The sequence below is a fragment of the Periophthalmus magnuspinnatus genome, chromosome 18, assembly GCF_009829125.3.
Source record: "Periophthalmus magnuspinnatus isolate fPerMag1 chromosome 18, fPerMag1.2.pri, whole genome shotgun sequence".
In the NCBI taxonomy this organism is placed as follows: domain Eukaryota; kingdom Metazoa; phylum Chordata; class Actinopteri; order Gobiiformes; family Gobiidae; genus Periophthalmus; species Periophthalmus magnuspinnatus.
In genome coordinates, this window is record NC_047143.1 from 19990105 (window position 1) to 20005495 (window position 15391).

The window sequence follows — 15391 nt, forward strand, 5'->3', positions numbered from 1 at the left end:
TTTTTATACCGATGTCGATACTTTGGTTTAAGTATCTGCTGATACCTGATATCAACTAATACTAGGGCAGAGACTGAAAATATTATGTATTTCCTTTAAACACAAACAGAATAAGGTAAAAAATAAAATAAAATAAAAATATCCAAATGTGCTTTGTAATTACAGAACAGCTTTGTAAAAAGATGTGTTGGGCCAACTTTGGACAGTAAATTGTCTTATTAGACCAAAATATACACTAAAATGGGATATTGGCTGAAACAATATCTCTGGAGCTGATATCTAATCCAACAAAATTTTTAATATTGGTGCCGATATCCAATACCAGCATCATTTTGATATTTTCTTAGTTTGAACAATATTATTTATACTACAAGTCTACAATCTTCTCAATGAGATGTCATTGCTTTGCCCTGAATCTTCCAAAGTATGGCATTAAACTTGTCTATCTTGCTTTAACTCAATTAGAAATGTTTTGATTACTAAAAAATACCTTGCAAAACAGGAATTCTTACTGTGAGCAGGGTTGCTTCGCCGCTTGTCTCCATGGAGGTAAATTTAATCTGCACAGGCATATTCAAGGTAAAGCGATAACATCCTCATGGAGACAAGCAGGTTTCTATAAAAAAAATAAGAACAGAAACAGCAGTTTAATCTTTCAAACAAGGGTATAAGGTACTTCTTCACTGAGGCCCTGAAGCTCAACCAACTCCATTAACTGGTTGATGGAGCCTTTAGTTGACCAAGAGTTCTATTAGTCAACTAATTATTCTGTTTAGATTATAAGGATTTATAAAGGACAAGAGCAGAAAATAGGAGGTATGGAGTTACTTACGTGAAGATTTGGAAGTGAAGTTAAATCTAGCTTTTTACATAAAAATGCTTTCCAAGTACTTTTCTGTGTAAGTCCCAGACAGTTATAGTTATATGAGTGCAGTTTGGGTCAGATACATAGAGTCATATTAGTTTTGAGAGCTTTTGCCCGGCCCCCTTTTTAAATGACTAATTGATCGACAATCCATGTATTTAGTCAACCAAGAATTTCTACAGCCCTAAAATGTGTTTTTATATTGCTAAAGAAATCTGATTATCACTATAAAAATTGGGATATTTTGTCACTATCCCCCACTCCTAGTTACTAATTTAAAACATTGCCCCACAGATTTTGTTGTGAAAATACAGTTGCCCTCAGTAGACTTTTCCGGGAGCTGATGTAATTGATGTGACAACACAGAGTCTAAATATTGACTCAGTTTAAACCTGGTTCAAAGGAATGTTATCTCTGAGAATTTTTCTTTGAAAAAGAAATGTTCTTTGATTTGAAACATATTTACAACATTTTTACAACCTACTCCTATTTACAGAAACAGGAAGTGGCTTTATCAAGACAAGTAAAGGAATATAGGTAAAGGATTGTTTGAATATAGAAGGACATGGTCTAAAAGGTTAAGGAAACTCCCGCATTGTAAGAATAAAATTGAATCAAGAGTGAGACAGTGTGCGGGAGTTTCCTTAACCTTTTAGACCAAGTTCTTCTCCTCCTACGCACCTGTCGCCCAGTCAGGTGTGCAGAGTCTACACAGAAACTAGAATATAGAAGGATAAATAAGTATTTAATTTAGGGTACACAAAAAAAACAGAACTAGTTAATTGTAAACAGTTTGCTTTGGTCAAATTTTTCACTTACCTTATCCATTCTGAGCATCCTACTTATTCACTGTTATGACTTTATAAACAACTTTTCACAACCCTCAGAGACCAGTACGGTAAAGCTAACAACAACTAGCATGCTAGTGCACATTTCTTGATTCTCTTATTTTTATTTTTGTCTCCATGGAAATAGATACGATAATGCCATACTGTGGAACATTCAAAGCAAAGCAATTTTGCAGAGTTCCAGACAAGCAGGTGGCAGACCCTTCACCAGAAAAGTTACATAGTGCACCTTTAAAACTAAATTTGCTGCAGATGTAGCAAATTTAGTATACAAAACATATTACATTGAGTCAATAAATTGTCATATAATTTGATTATAGAGAAATTGATTGAAAATTTTGATAGTGTATTCATGTTTTTGATGTTGTTTTTAGATCAACAGTAAGAAAAAGGAGTCGGCATGGGAGTTCACAAAGAGCCTGTACGATGCGTGGTCTGGGTGGTTGGTGGTGACACTGACTGGTTTAGCCTCAGGTAAAATAAATAAAATAATAAAACACTAATTTGATCACAACAACATACCCAACATCTAGACCCTCAACGCTTCACTAGAGGAGTTTAATCTGGTCTTGCTCTGTTTTTCTTTGACTGTTATTTAAAACAACCTTTGTCAAAAATTATTGTTCAATTGAAAACCCAAACTGCTTAATCTTTCATCATTTTCATTATCAAAATTAAGGGTCTTCTTGGTAGAAAGACATTGACTGAATTAGAAACTGACTTCAAGTGTTTCTACATACTGTGGTTTAATTTAGATGATCCTTATCTTTTAATCTTTTTAGGGAGGATTGGTTGATGTCCTTTCTCATCTTCTCTCTTCCCTTTCTTTCTCTTTTCCCCTCTCCTCTGTTCTCTCTCTCGCTCTTTCCTCTCACCCCTTTTTTCCTCTTTTTGTCTCTCCTCTCTCTCCATACTGTCTTCTTATCCCTCTCTCTTTTATGCTCCCTTCTTTCTCTCCTTCCCTCTCCCTTCCTCTCTCTTCCTCTTTTCTTTCTCTCTTCTCTCACAGGTGCTTTGGCTGGCCTGATTGACATAGCTGCAGACTGGATGAATGACATAAAGGAGGGAGTGTGCCTGAGTGCCATGTGGTATAATCATGAGCAGTGCTGCTGGACATCCAACGAGACCACCTTTGCCGAGAGAGACAAGTGCCCCCAGTGGAAGAGCTGGGCCGAACTCATCCTGGGACAGGCCGAGGTAAAGTAATAGTTTGTCAAGATGCTAAAGTTTCAAACTCAATTTTGGTAATAAGGAATAGACTTGATACTCAATAATGTTTCCAATACCACATGATAATTAAAAATACAATCTTTTTTCTTACTTTCTTTTGTATTCTGTTACATTGTTCTGATTATTCTAAAGCTATTCAGGAAAGGTTCATTTCTGTCCTGACATTTTTAGTATCAATAATAAATTAGTGTTTAATTTCAATAGTAGTTGTAATATTGATTAGTATCTGATTTTCGATACGTTTTACAATCCTAAATCACACAAAACACATTAATACAAAAATATCATTCATATGTAGCAACAGGACTGGGTAGGACTGGGTCGTAATGTATCACTGGAGATATATCTTTTAAAAAGGGGATGATCTGAAATATGGAATATCGTGATATAGTTGCATGCATTGCAGCCTGTCATGATAAATACTATAATGACTTGTACTTCAGTAAATTGTAGCTGGAAAAATATATTTTTGGCCTCACTATTTCTTGTTTGTAGATTTTCTTTGCAATATTGGGGAGATTTTTGTTATTTTTGTTGTAATGTGATAAGAATGAGCTGTTGAGGGTTGAATAAATAATTTCAATGGATAATTATAGATTAATTCTGCCATTTTTGTGGCAGCCCATGCCTTAATGATACTGTGAAATGCTTAGATTACCTTGCTTCATTGTTATTGTGCCACTGGCATAAAGCAGTTTTAGTGCTCTTGGTTACTATGATATTTCTCTGTAGCAATACATCGTGCTTCAGCATTTGTTATTGTGATGAGCCTACAAGTGAGTTCTGTGGAGACAACAGACCTCTTAAAGCATGGGTGCATGTTTTTGCAAGGTTTTGAGTGCTTAAAAACATCCATAATGAAATGAAGGACGTTAATTCAGTTGAAACGTTTGACTAAAATCTTGCGTGGTGGGGCTTAAAACACTGACGGCAGAGGTTCTGCAGAGGATAAAATCTCTAATCATGAAAGATATAAGACATGAGTGGAAACTTACTGCTATATCTTAAATGGCCCATATTAAGCTATTGTCTATCTATATCTATCTATGCTATGATGTTGTTTCCTCATCATAAATATGCTGAGAGTTTTATTTTGTTTTATTCATTTCATTCACATATCACTTATTCACACAGAAATCCTGCATACTTAGGCTTCTTCTTTCAAACAGAAAATACTCTGGTCCACCCTGTGATGTCATGTGCTAATACAGGAAGGGGTCTACTGAATTTTTAAACTCCATACACCGTCACTAGCATCATTTAGGTGATTTCAGCCCTGGAATTGCTAGTATCTTCTGAACAAAAGGTAAAAGGGAGCTGTTAACTTGAAAACTAGCACAAACAATAACAAAACACAACTCCATGTAAGTTTTTGAGGAGGTAACAGCATTATAACATGGTTTAAAGCTCACAAGTCAGTTTTGTGGAATATAGACAGAGCCTGTACAAATGTTATAAAAACACCTTTACATATATTGTCAATTATATCTTTATAACAAATGTTATCTTGTGTATTGTGATAAAAATAACTGGCCGTATTGCCTCGGCTTATTAGATAAAATAATGATGATAATTCTTTCGGAAACAAAAATGACCCAACAGATTAATACTTGATTATACTTATCTAAAATAAAGCTTCCTCTGTGTCTGACTTAAAACAGCGTTAAGTATTTTTATATTTTGATGTAAATGTTCTTTTATGTGTCTTTCCAGGGCCCGGGTTCCTACATCATGAACTACTTCATGTACATTTACTGGGCGCTGTCTTTTGCATTTCTGGCTGTCTGCCTCGTGAAAGTGTTCGCTCCCTACGCCTGCGGCTCTGGTATCCCTGAGGTGAGAACCATGACTCAAAATGGCTATAGACTAAGGATGTAAAAAACATCTATACGTAGACACTAATACTGAAATGTTCAAAATGACATACTACATAAACATTTGAATAGTTTTTGAATGGTCTTTATCAGAACTAGTTACACTAATAATAATTACACTGCCTGGCCAAAAATAAAAGTTGCCAACTGGATTTAACTAAAAAAATAGGTACGAGCCTCCTCCAGTTGGTCAGGTCTAGGTTCAGCAACAGTATGTGCTCAAAGAATGAGGTCAGCTGACTACCTGAATATCCTGAATGACCAGGTTATTCCGTCAGTGGATTGTTTCTTCCCTGATGGCATGGGCAGATTCCAAGATAACAATGCCAGGATTCATCAGGCTCAAATTGTAAAAGAGTGCACAATCCCTCAGACATGGATTATACAAGCTTGCTCTTTTCCAAAAATAGAACCATGGTAACATAATTATTTATATTCTTATCGCTGGGTCTTGTGTGCAGAATACATCCAACACCAAATATTTGAGTTAATCAGTATGTTTAATCTTTTGGCTTTCATTTCCTGAACAAAATAATTAACTTATTAAGCCACTCAACACAACCATTTTCAACACTGTTGTCACTTGGTGCCTTTGTTTCATCTCTCCTCTGCATTATTTCTGCAGACACTCAGACACAGTGCATGTATAAATTTGTTGTAAATTGGTTTTACTGAGTGCTTTCTTGGAGCTGCTCAGTGAATTTGTGCTTTTAATGAAAAGGCCTTGAAGTGGTTCAATTTTTTATCTAAAAAGCGACAGAAAGATAGAGTGGTGTGAGGAAAACATTTTGATGTGTTACAATGAGAACAGAAAGGCTAATTCTATAACATAAAACGTTTGTATTAAGAATGGGATATTATTTGCTAACACATAACATATGTAGGTCACCATGTTACCTTTTGTTGGTTTGAAAATGCTATATTTGCCAAAAACAACATCTTACAAAAAGTTTAATTAGTTTCAGTTTCAACGTCTGTCCACATGCCACTCGTTGTTCTGGAAGGGCATGTGGTGGGAGCATGGGGAACACTGCAGAGAACTTTCAGGTTACGTAAACGTGTGTACTGAGTCTTAAACAAGTGGCTTGGCCTCGTACACCTAACCGGAAGGAGGGTTCGAATAGTGCACAAGATCACTCAAACATTCATGATTCAGAAAACCACTTTGGACATGTTTTGATTAGAGAACAACGTTATAACATGAAATTATAGCTGAAATAAGTTGCTTTAGCTTAATACCCCCCTCTTTAAGTTTACAAATATATATTGTCTTTTTTTTACTTTTAAAAATGATAAGCAATGGCTAAGTGGTGTAAAGGGACACTATGTAACTTTTTTGCCTGGAACATTCCACAGTTTCATTAAATCTCTATATCTCCATGGACAGACGCAGTGTAAGATAAGGGAGAGGATCAATTTCACCACACTTATCTGATAAAGGCTACAGACAACAAAATCACAAGAAATTACTTGTTCAAATTAGTGTTGTCATGGTACTGAGGCAAAGCAAGGCAAGTTTATTTGTATAGCACAATTCGTACACAAAGTAATTCAAGGTGCTTTACAGAATAAGAAAGACATTAAAATCACACAAATCAAAACAAAATAATCACAAATAATCATCATAAAATTACCATTAAAACAGAAGAGTGCAGAATAAAGACTGACTGTGTTGTTACTGCAGCTGTCTTAATGCTCGTTTGGAGAGGAGCAGGCCGTTACAGAAGTCTAACTTACTGGAGACAAATGCATGGATAAGTCTCTGTAGGTCTGGCATTGACAGTATACCTTTGATTTTTGCAATGTTTTATAGATGGTAAAAAGCTGCAGATGTTATTGATTTGATGTGGCTGTTAAAGTTCAAGTCTGAGTCCATTATTACCCCTAGAATTCTAGCCTGATTTGAAGGTTTTAGAGCGAGAGACTGGAGGTGACTGCTAACACTTTCTCTATGTTTCTGTGGGCCAAAGACTGTGACTTCGGGCTTGTCTGAGTTTAGCTGAAGAAAGTTGTTTTGCATCCACACACTGATCTGTTGGATGCAGTGGCAGAGTGAATCCACCAGTCCATATTCATTTGCTGCTGACTTATTCAACATTAAATCATAATAAGCTCTTCCATGTGGCCTTATATCCATGGAATTCCTCAGTTGTCCAAGTATGTTCCATAGTACTCCATGGGCGTATACTAGTATGTGGTCTTGTACTTGTTCTGATACAGCTCTGGATCATTCTAAAGCTATTCAGGAAAGGTTAATTTTTCTCCTGTGAATCTGACTTTTTTACTGTTGATACCTGCTCAAATGAGTATCTACTTTCGATACTAATTTTAGTATTGATTAGTATCTAATTTTCAATACTTTCGACAACCCTAGTACAAATGTTCAAGTAATAGTACGTAATGTGATTTCATTGGTGTCTCCGTCTCTCCAGATTAAAACGATTCTCAGCGGCTTCATTATCAGAGGGTACCTGGGGAAGTGGACCTTGATGATAAAGACCATCACTCTGGTTTTGGCGGTGGCATCTGGTTGAGTTGGGGAAAGAGGGCCCCTAGTGCACGTGGCCTGCTGCTGTGGAAACATCTTCTCCTACCTCTTTCCCAAATACAGCAAGAATGAAGCCAAGAAACGAGAGGTGAGAGGTCAAAGGTCATAGGCAAAACAACATGAATCTGGAAACAAAACCATTTTATTGCCATTTAAGAGTTGTTTTAGATGTTTTATTCCTTCTCATGTCGATTATAATCTGGAAACAATTTTGAACAATTGATCGATAAGTAGTCTAGTGGTTTAGTCATTGTATATTTTTATCATCTTCCTGGTTTAGTCCTGTTTTCGAAACCTGCTTTAGCTCTGGTTTAGGCCTTGTTAAGATCTAGTTTGTTTAGTCCTGCTTTAGATGTGACTGATGATTTTCACCAGATTTTCTTATATTTTAAACCTAGTTTTGTCCTGGTTTAGAGATGTTTTTGTTCATGCTTGGTAGGGAAGAATATTTTTAGTCATAGAGCTTGGTGTAAAAGGTTTGCACTTCACTGACAAATAATTAAGGAGGGTGGTGTAAACTATACAATGTGTTTTCTGAGGTGTGTTAAATTTGCTCTGCAGGTCCTCTCGGCAGCCTCTGCTGCGGGTGTGTCTGTGGCTTTTGGAGCGCCCATCGGAGGAGTGCTTTTCAGTTTAGAGGAGGTACTAATTAACACAATCGAAATGCAGATTTTAGGTCAACAACAGAAATCTATTTACAATATATATATATCACCAGTAAATTCATGGTTTTATAGAACTTGTTGTACAGGGCATGCAGTACTATATTTTATTCTTTCATTGATACTTTGGTATAACTGTTTATGATGATATTGCTTTGCCTGGAATGTTCCAGAGCATGACATTAAACTTCTCTAATTAAAACAAGTATGTGATGCCACAAAGTTACACATCAGATCTGTGAAGAGGTGACTCCGCTCACAGTATTTCCCAAAGTATTTTATATCAATTACACATGTAACACATGAATTGCCTAGAATATTCCACAGTACAGCAATAAAATAGTTAAAGTTCAGTTCAGTTTGTTTAGTTTCCGTCATACACAACATACTTCATCATATAGAAGTTGTTATATCACTGAAACAGACAGGAACGATATCCAGTCCATCATTTCTGTGCCTTGTCTTTGGCTCAGGTGAGTTACTACTTCCCTCTGAAGACCCTTTGGCGTTCATTCTTCGCTGCTCTGGTTGCTGCGTTTGTGCTGCGCTCCATAAACCCGTTTGGTAACAGTCGTCTGGTGCTGTTCTACGTGGAGTATCACACGCCCTGGTACCTATTTGAGCTCCTCCCCTTCATCCTCCTCGGGGTGTTTGGGGGGCTCTGGGGGGCCTTCTTCATTCGGGCAAACATCGCCTGGTGCAGACGTCGCAAGTCCACACGATTTGGTAACTAATGTCAATTTTTGTGTTCAATTTTCAATAGTCCTGCAGATTTCAGTCAAAAAAAGCTAAAAGATGAAACATGATATAATGATAATTTATGCGTAACATCTAGTATCCATGGGTTTTAGCTTCCTGTTATGTGCAATAGTTAAACATTTTAGGACTTTTTCCATTCAACAGAAATAATATATACTTTTAAATTGTTAATGGCTATGGCAATGGTCTTAATTTTTCATCATTCTGAAACCCATAGATTGGCAAGAAGTCACTATTTTATTTATTTATTGTTCTCATGTAATAATTAAATTCAGTACAACACAAAACAGTCTGAGCCCACAATATGGTTAGTGTAGAATACACAAGCTAAACCAACAACAGTAGTTTTAATGGACTCATAATTAGAGGGCTTACTCAAAGCTAGTTATTAACCAGTGTTTCCCACAGGAAACTGAAACTATGGTGACACAAGTGATCCACATTTACTGTAATTTTGGGAATGTACATATAGATGTATTTATGACAATACAACAACCATACATACAGTATCATTTGTATTGCCAATTTTTATTCAGCCTGTTTTTAGATTATCAGGGGAAAATAAATTAAGACTATGAGGGGCCTATGGGTCTCCTTTATTAGTGGGAAACACTAATAACTAATCATTCTTTTAGGCTTTATATTAAATCCCACAATATGTTTTTGAACCTTTAGGGAAGTACCCAGTCCTGGAGGTGATTTTGGTTGCTGCCATCACAGCAGTGGTGGCCTTCCCAAACCCATACACACGTCAGAACACCAGTGAGCTGATCAAAGAGCTGTTTACAGACTGCGGCCCCTTGGAATCGTCTCAGCTCTGTCAGTACAGGAGCCAAATGAATGGGAGCAAAGCATTCACAGACAACCCCAACAGACCTGCGGGACCAGGCGTCTACTCTGCCATGTGGCAACTGTGTCTTGCCCTCATCTTCAAAATCATCATGACCATTTTCACCTTCGGACTCAAGGTGAAAGGGGGGCTACTTCTGAAGACGATTCTCCTCTTCTCAGTTATTTTTATACAATATACAAAATATCAAAGATTACATGTACATTTATTTCAAATTCTTTGTCATTTACACAAGTTGCACCACATGCCTCCAGTATAAGTGCATACGATTCATTTAATTCTATAGGGGGTCGGAAATCATTGGGTGTTTGTTTTGTTTTTTTATTTGGTGGATTTTAAACTCAACTCTCTCTTAAAAATTGAGAAATTAATTAATTTCATCTACTATTAATATGCATTTCTTACCAGTAATATTTTTTTTAATGATATTGCTTATCCTAGAGAAGTACCTTATATATGCTCATCCTAGTTGTCTTAGTTCTCTACTATTTCATATTGGACTTTCCAAATCTATACACGGAGACAGAAATTACTCTATGCAAAGTTATTGAAAACTGACACAGACAATATTTAGGTCACTCTAGTCAAAAAAGTCAATTAGACCATAGGAACCTTATGTATCATACACAAAGTTGCTGGCTCACTGTCCTGGACCACCCCAGTATAAGTTAATTGGCACCCTTCAGTTGCAATTCAGAGCCTGTCGTGAGTCAATGGCAGGCATATGGGAGGAACAAGTTCAGTGGTGAGGGCCATCATCAGCTTTAATTAAACCTTTGTTTTGTCTCTACCAGGTGCCCTCCGGTTTGTTCATTCCCAGTATGGCTATAGGCGCCATAGCAGGGAGGATCGTGGGTATTGCGGTGGAGCAATTGGCTTATTACCATCACGACTGGTTCCTGTTCAAAGAGTGGTGTGAGGTGGGGGCTGACTGCATTACCCCAGGGCTCTACGCCATGGTAGGGGCTGCAGCATGTCTCGGTGAGTCTGAAGACTAAAGTAAATGTATTTGCTTGAGCATTTTGAGGTCTAAAAATAATCCTCTTCGAAACAAGCTCTAAGAGTGGAAAATAGGGCTACTTATTTTGTGGGAAAAAATTATATTGCAATTTTATTGACGCATTGAAGCATTGGGATTGTGATGTATATTTAAAAAGTATTTTGTTTAGAATGCACAATTTAAACAACTCCAGGAGCCTTATTTTAAATGCATTTCTAGCATCCTAATTATTTACAGCAATTAAAGTTTATGTGCATTTCACAACTTAACATTACTTTCTGGTTCTTGGATGATAAAACACTTTATAATGACTTTTCCATTCTTTGCTTTACACTTTTAAAGATAATGCTAAATTGCTTCATATTTTACACTTAACTGTAGCTGTTTCTCTTCTCCTCAGGTGGTGTGACCCGTATGACTGTGTCCCTGGTGGTCATTGTCTTCGAACTGACTGGAGGTCTGGAGTACATCGTCCCTTTGATGGCTGCAGTCATGACCAGTAAATGGGTGGGTGACGCGTTTGGGCGGGAGGGCATCTACGAGGCCCATATCAGACTGAATGGATACCCGTTTTTGGACGCGAAAGAGGAGTTCACGCACACAACTCTGGCCCGGGAGGTGATGAGGCCGCGACGCAGTGATCCCCCCCTCGCTGTGCTAACCCAGGACGACCTCACTGTGGAGGAGCTGCAGGCCATCATCAATGAGACCAGTTATAATGGCTTTCCTGTGATTGTGTCCAAGGAGTCGCAGAGGCTGGTGGGGTTTGCACTGCGCAGGGATATCACCATCGCTATAGGTGAGACCAGACAAATCTGAGATCTGATTTCTGGATTTTTGAAATGCCATGTAAACAGTTACATCTGCGGTGTCCTTTAAGTCATTTTAAAGGTCTAGAATCAGATATTAATCAGATTTTGGTGAGCTTGTAACTGCAGCCAGTTAGTAATCTGATTTCACACATGCAAAGAAAAATTATGCAAAAAATCTAGTGATCTGATTTTTCCTGGACATGTAAATGTGCCCACTGTTATCTAAGCCAATTATGAGCAGTTCTAACCTTTCTCAACAATCTAACTATCTAAACAACATGGCTAATGCTAAACCGAAGGCTAAAGAAATGCAAACATTATACAAACAACTAACATTTTAAATATTGTCAGATTTAACATGTATCAAATACACTTTGATAACATAATTTTACTCTTGCACCCTTTCTTGCAGGTCAGGCATGCTTTTGTATGTGAAGTCTAAACAAAAGTACTAGCCCATAACTCATTCACTGTTACTATTGCCCTAAATACATTTTTCCCCATCTCTGCAGAAAATGCTCGTCGTAAACAGGAGGGCATCATGTTGAATTCACGGGTGTACTTCACACAGCATGCACCCACGCTCCCAGCCGACAGCCCCCGGCCGCTAAAGCTCCGCTCCATCCTGGACATGAGCCCCTTTACTGTCACTGACCACACCCCCATGGAGATCGTGGTCGACATCTTCAGGAAACTGGGGCTACGGCAGTGTCTCGTCACACACAACGGGTAAGGTCTACTTAGCGAACATGTTAAGAGATTATAGAAAAGGTGGTTCACAAGTCTTATTATTCATACTTGACATACTTTAGACCAAGTTTCAACTCAATAATATTATGTTCTCCAAGTGACAGCAGTTTTAAATTTGTATTTGGACTAAAGAAGGACTAAACTGTGAACTAAACCAGCACAAAACCATAACCAAGCTAAGGACTTAGCCAGGTTTAAACTAGGACTATAGCGGGGACTAAACCAGTTCTCAAAATTTACCATAAGTATCTTCCACAGTAAATATATAGCTTTCCATGGACTGCCAGGACCTACGGACTGGTACTAAACCAGGGAATAAAGCAGGGACGACTAAACCAGGAAAAGCTAAACAAGGAAAAGCTAAACCAGGACTAAGGCAGAACTAAACCAGAACTAAACCAGAACTAAACCAGAACGAAGACTAAACTAGGGTCTAAACAAGGAACTAAATGTGAGATCTAAGGTATTTCTAACTTAAACTGAACTAGGTACTAAAATGTAATGTCAAGTGCCTACCTCAGTAATTATTTGGCATTTCAAGTTCTTAGCATGCTCTGGCCTATCCACTGTGCTGCATTGCTCTACTTAACTGTTCAAACTAACCACATCTAAACAAATACATACCAGGAAATACATTTGCAAATAAAGTGTGTTAAGTGGACATTATCAGCTTCAATGATCATTCAGTGGTTGTGGTGTGAAGTGGTTGTCTGTGTAAACGCCCCCCTACTGGTTCAAAGTTAATTTTAAGTTCATTGTGTTGTTTTTGTTTATAGTGGTGTAGTGTGTTATGGCTTTGAAGAAAATGTGGCATTGATTTGACAAGTTGAAAAATCATAACATAACCAGCATTATAATTACTTGTACTCCTGAAGTGAAAGTGCTTATGATAGGTTAGACTACAAATTCTCAGATTATCAGATTTTACCCAAAAAATTGTTTTTACTGTCTAAAATATCCAGTCATTCACACAGAGAGAGGATTATATTATTTATTTATATCAACACAAGATTCAGGAACATGTGCTGCATATCTATGGAGTTCAGAATGATAGAAATTGTGCTGTCACCATAGCAATTAACAAAACAAAAAAATGAATGCGGAAATTACTCTAAGCGGTGTCTATAAACGGGATGTTGAAACCCATGAATAGCCTAACACACCTCCACTCATTAAAGGTCCTAAGTTACTCAGGTGAGCTTTTAGCCATGTTATAATGCTGTTACCTCCTCAAAAATATACCCAGTGTCGTGTTTTGTTTCATTCATACATGTGTGCTTAATCCTGGATTATAAGGCTGTCTGCATCCCCAAAGCTCAAATTGCGCTGTTTCACCTTGTGATGTCATTTAGTGGTAGGTTTAAGGTTAATTGTCATATCTAGCCACAGTTTAACTCCTTTACTTTTCAATACTCTAAAATAAGCTTAAGTTTTTGCTTTCACTTTTGAATATTTTTGTTTTAGCTTTTGTACAGTTGAAATTGCCAATAGAAAGCCTCTAATAGCTCCACCAAGGAGTGGGGCAGTTTTAATGAGACTAAAACAAGCTGTAACTTCAGAGTTTGGCAAATCCGGGGCTGACATGATCAAAATGATTCTTGTGAAGGTGTATTTTTTAAGCATTAAAGTATTTCCTGTATTACCATTTGACATCACAAGGTGGTGCTTTCAGTTGGTAAAAGAACTCTAAATATGCAGGAGTTTTGTGTTGTGTGAATGAAACAAAACACAACTCCAGATATGTTTGTGATGGAGAACAACATTATAACCTAACCGTCCTTTAATTGTTTTATTAATTGAATCATTCATGTTGTTTTATTTCATTTATTACCCCCTGTTCTGTTGTGCTCCTCTTCTTTTTGGGGCCGTGTGCACATGTGTGTGGTGTGTGTTGCAGGATTGTGTTGGGCATCATCACAAAGAAGAATATTTTAGAGCATCTGGAGGAGGTCAAGCAGCGAGTCCCATCCCTGGTACTTAGCCCCACCCCTTTCTATTAGCCCCTCCCTCTCTCTCACTGGGATGCACAGTTACTAAAACGATAGATACTTTTTCACTGTTCTCTGACACTGGGATTGGTGTGACTTAAAATCTGGTAGCACTACAGAACGATGTAGTCCAGTTGGTGTTGTAACTTTTCTGGTGGAGGCGTTATTGCTTTGCCTGAAATGTTCCACAGTATAGCATTGAACTTATATGACCCACTCACAGTAAGATTAAATGTTCAAAGTGTGTTTTAGCAATAAAAAATATCTGTAAGTAAAAGCATGCAAGATATACAAGTTTAAGGTACGCACAGTGGTATAGCTTCACATCAAGAAGGTCCTGGGTTCAACTCCGGTTTCCTTTACCCTTAAAAAACATGTACTGTAGGAGAGTTTCCAAATGTAAGTTGTTACTGTCCCGATTAAACAATATATAAATAATGCCATACTGTGGAACTTTCCTGGCAAAACGAGAACATTTTCATGGAGACAAACCCCACCAGAAAAGTAACATAGTGCACATTTAACCTTTGTTTAAAGTTTGGAGCTTTTTAACGTGGACTGTCACGTAGTAAGACTGTTTTTAGACATGTGCAAGTTTGTAAATGTGCTGGCTTTGAATATTTAAAAGTTCAGCCCTTGGATCTCACACCTTGGCCACACCTGGGTAAATAACTTCTGTAGCCACTGCTGCCCTGGGGTAAATTTACAGAGATGGCAGCTATTTTATACCTTTGAACGCAGACGACAAGCAATTTACAACATCAAAGTTGTATTTAAGCAGTTCAGTGTTACTGCTATCTATTTATTTATTCAAGGCAACAACCAAAATTATTTCTAGGCTAAGGAATATTTCAATACGCATTATATTAAAATGTATGGTAATTTAAGGCGATACTTCAAAATATTACCTGAAGCCAGTAGTAGTGCAGACTCCATGTGTGAAAACGGGGCTAGTTATTTTTAGTGTTCACTTGCCCTCTTTTTAACTTTGCTTTGCCAGCTGCAGAAAACTAGATCGGAATTTGTGAAACTTTTTGTTATCTTTTAGCCGCAAAATAGACTCTTGGTTAGATAGATACGTAGATACTAGCATCTTTCTTTGCATGTAGTGGCTTAACTGTGTTGAGTGCAGTCATTTTCTTTCCTTTACATCTACAGTTTGATATTTTTAAACGTGCACTGTGTAATTTTTCCATGAATGTGTT

The 15391-nt window shown here is 37.4% G+C and overlaps 1 protein-coding gene across 1 annotated transcript in view; it reads left to right on the forward strand.

The window, feature by feature from the left end:
- Positions 1-15391, forward strand: part of clcn3 (chloride channel 3) — a 37358-nt gene that overhangs the window by 14310 nt on the left and 7657 nt on the right. Inside the window, 11 exon segments of the mRNA XM_033983462.2 lie at positions 2088-2187; positions 2723-2910; positions 4657-4779; positions 7250-7453; positions 7927-8007; positions 8501-8753; positions 9462-9754; positions 10431-10617; positions 11037-11435; positions 11961-12177; positions 14096-14171. Coding sequence (XP_033839353.1) covers positions 2088-2187; positions 2723-2910; positions 4657-4779; positions 7250-7453; positions 7927-8007; positions 8501-8753; positions 9462-9754; positions 10431-10617; positions 11037-11435; positions 11961-12177; positions 14096-14171 — 2121 coding nt within the window.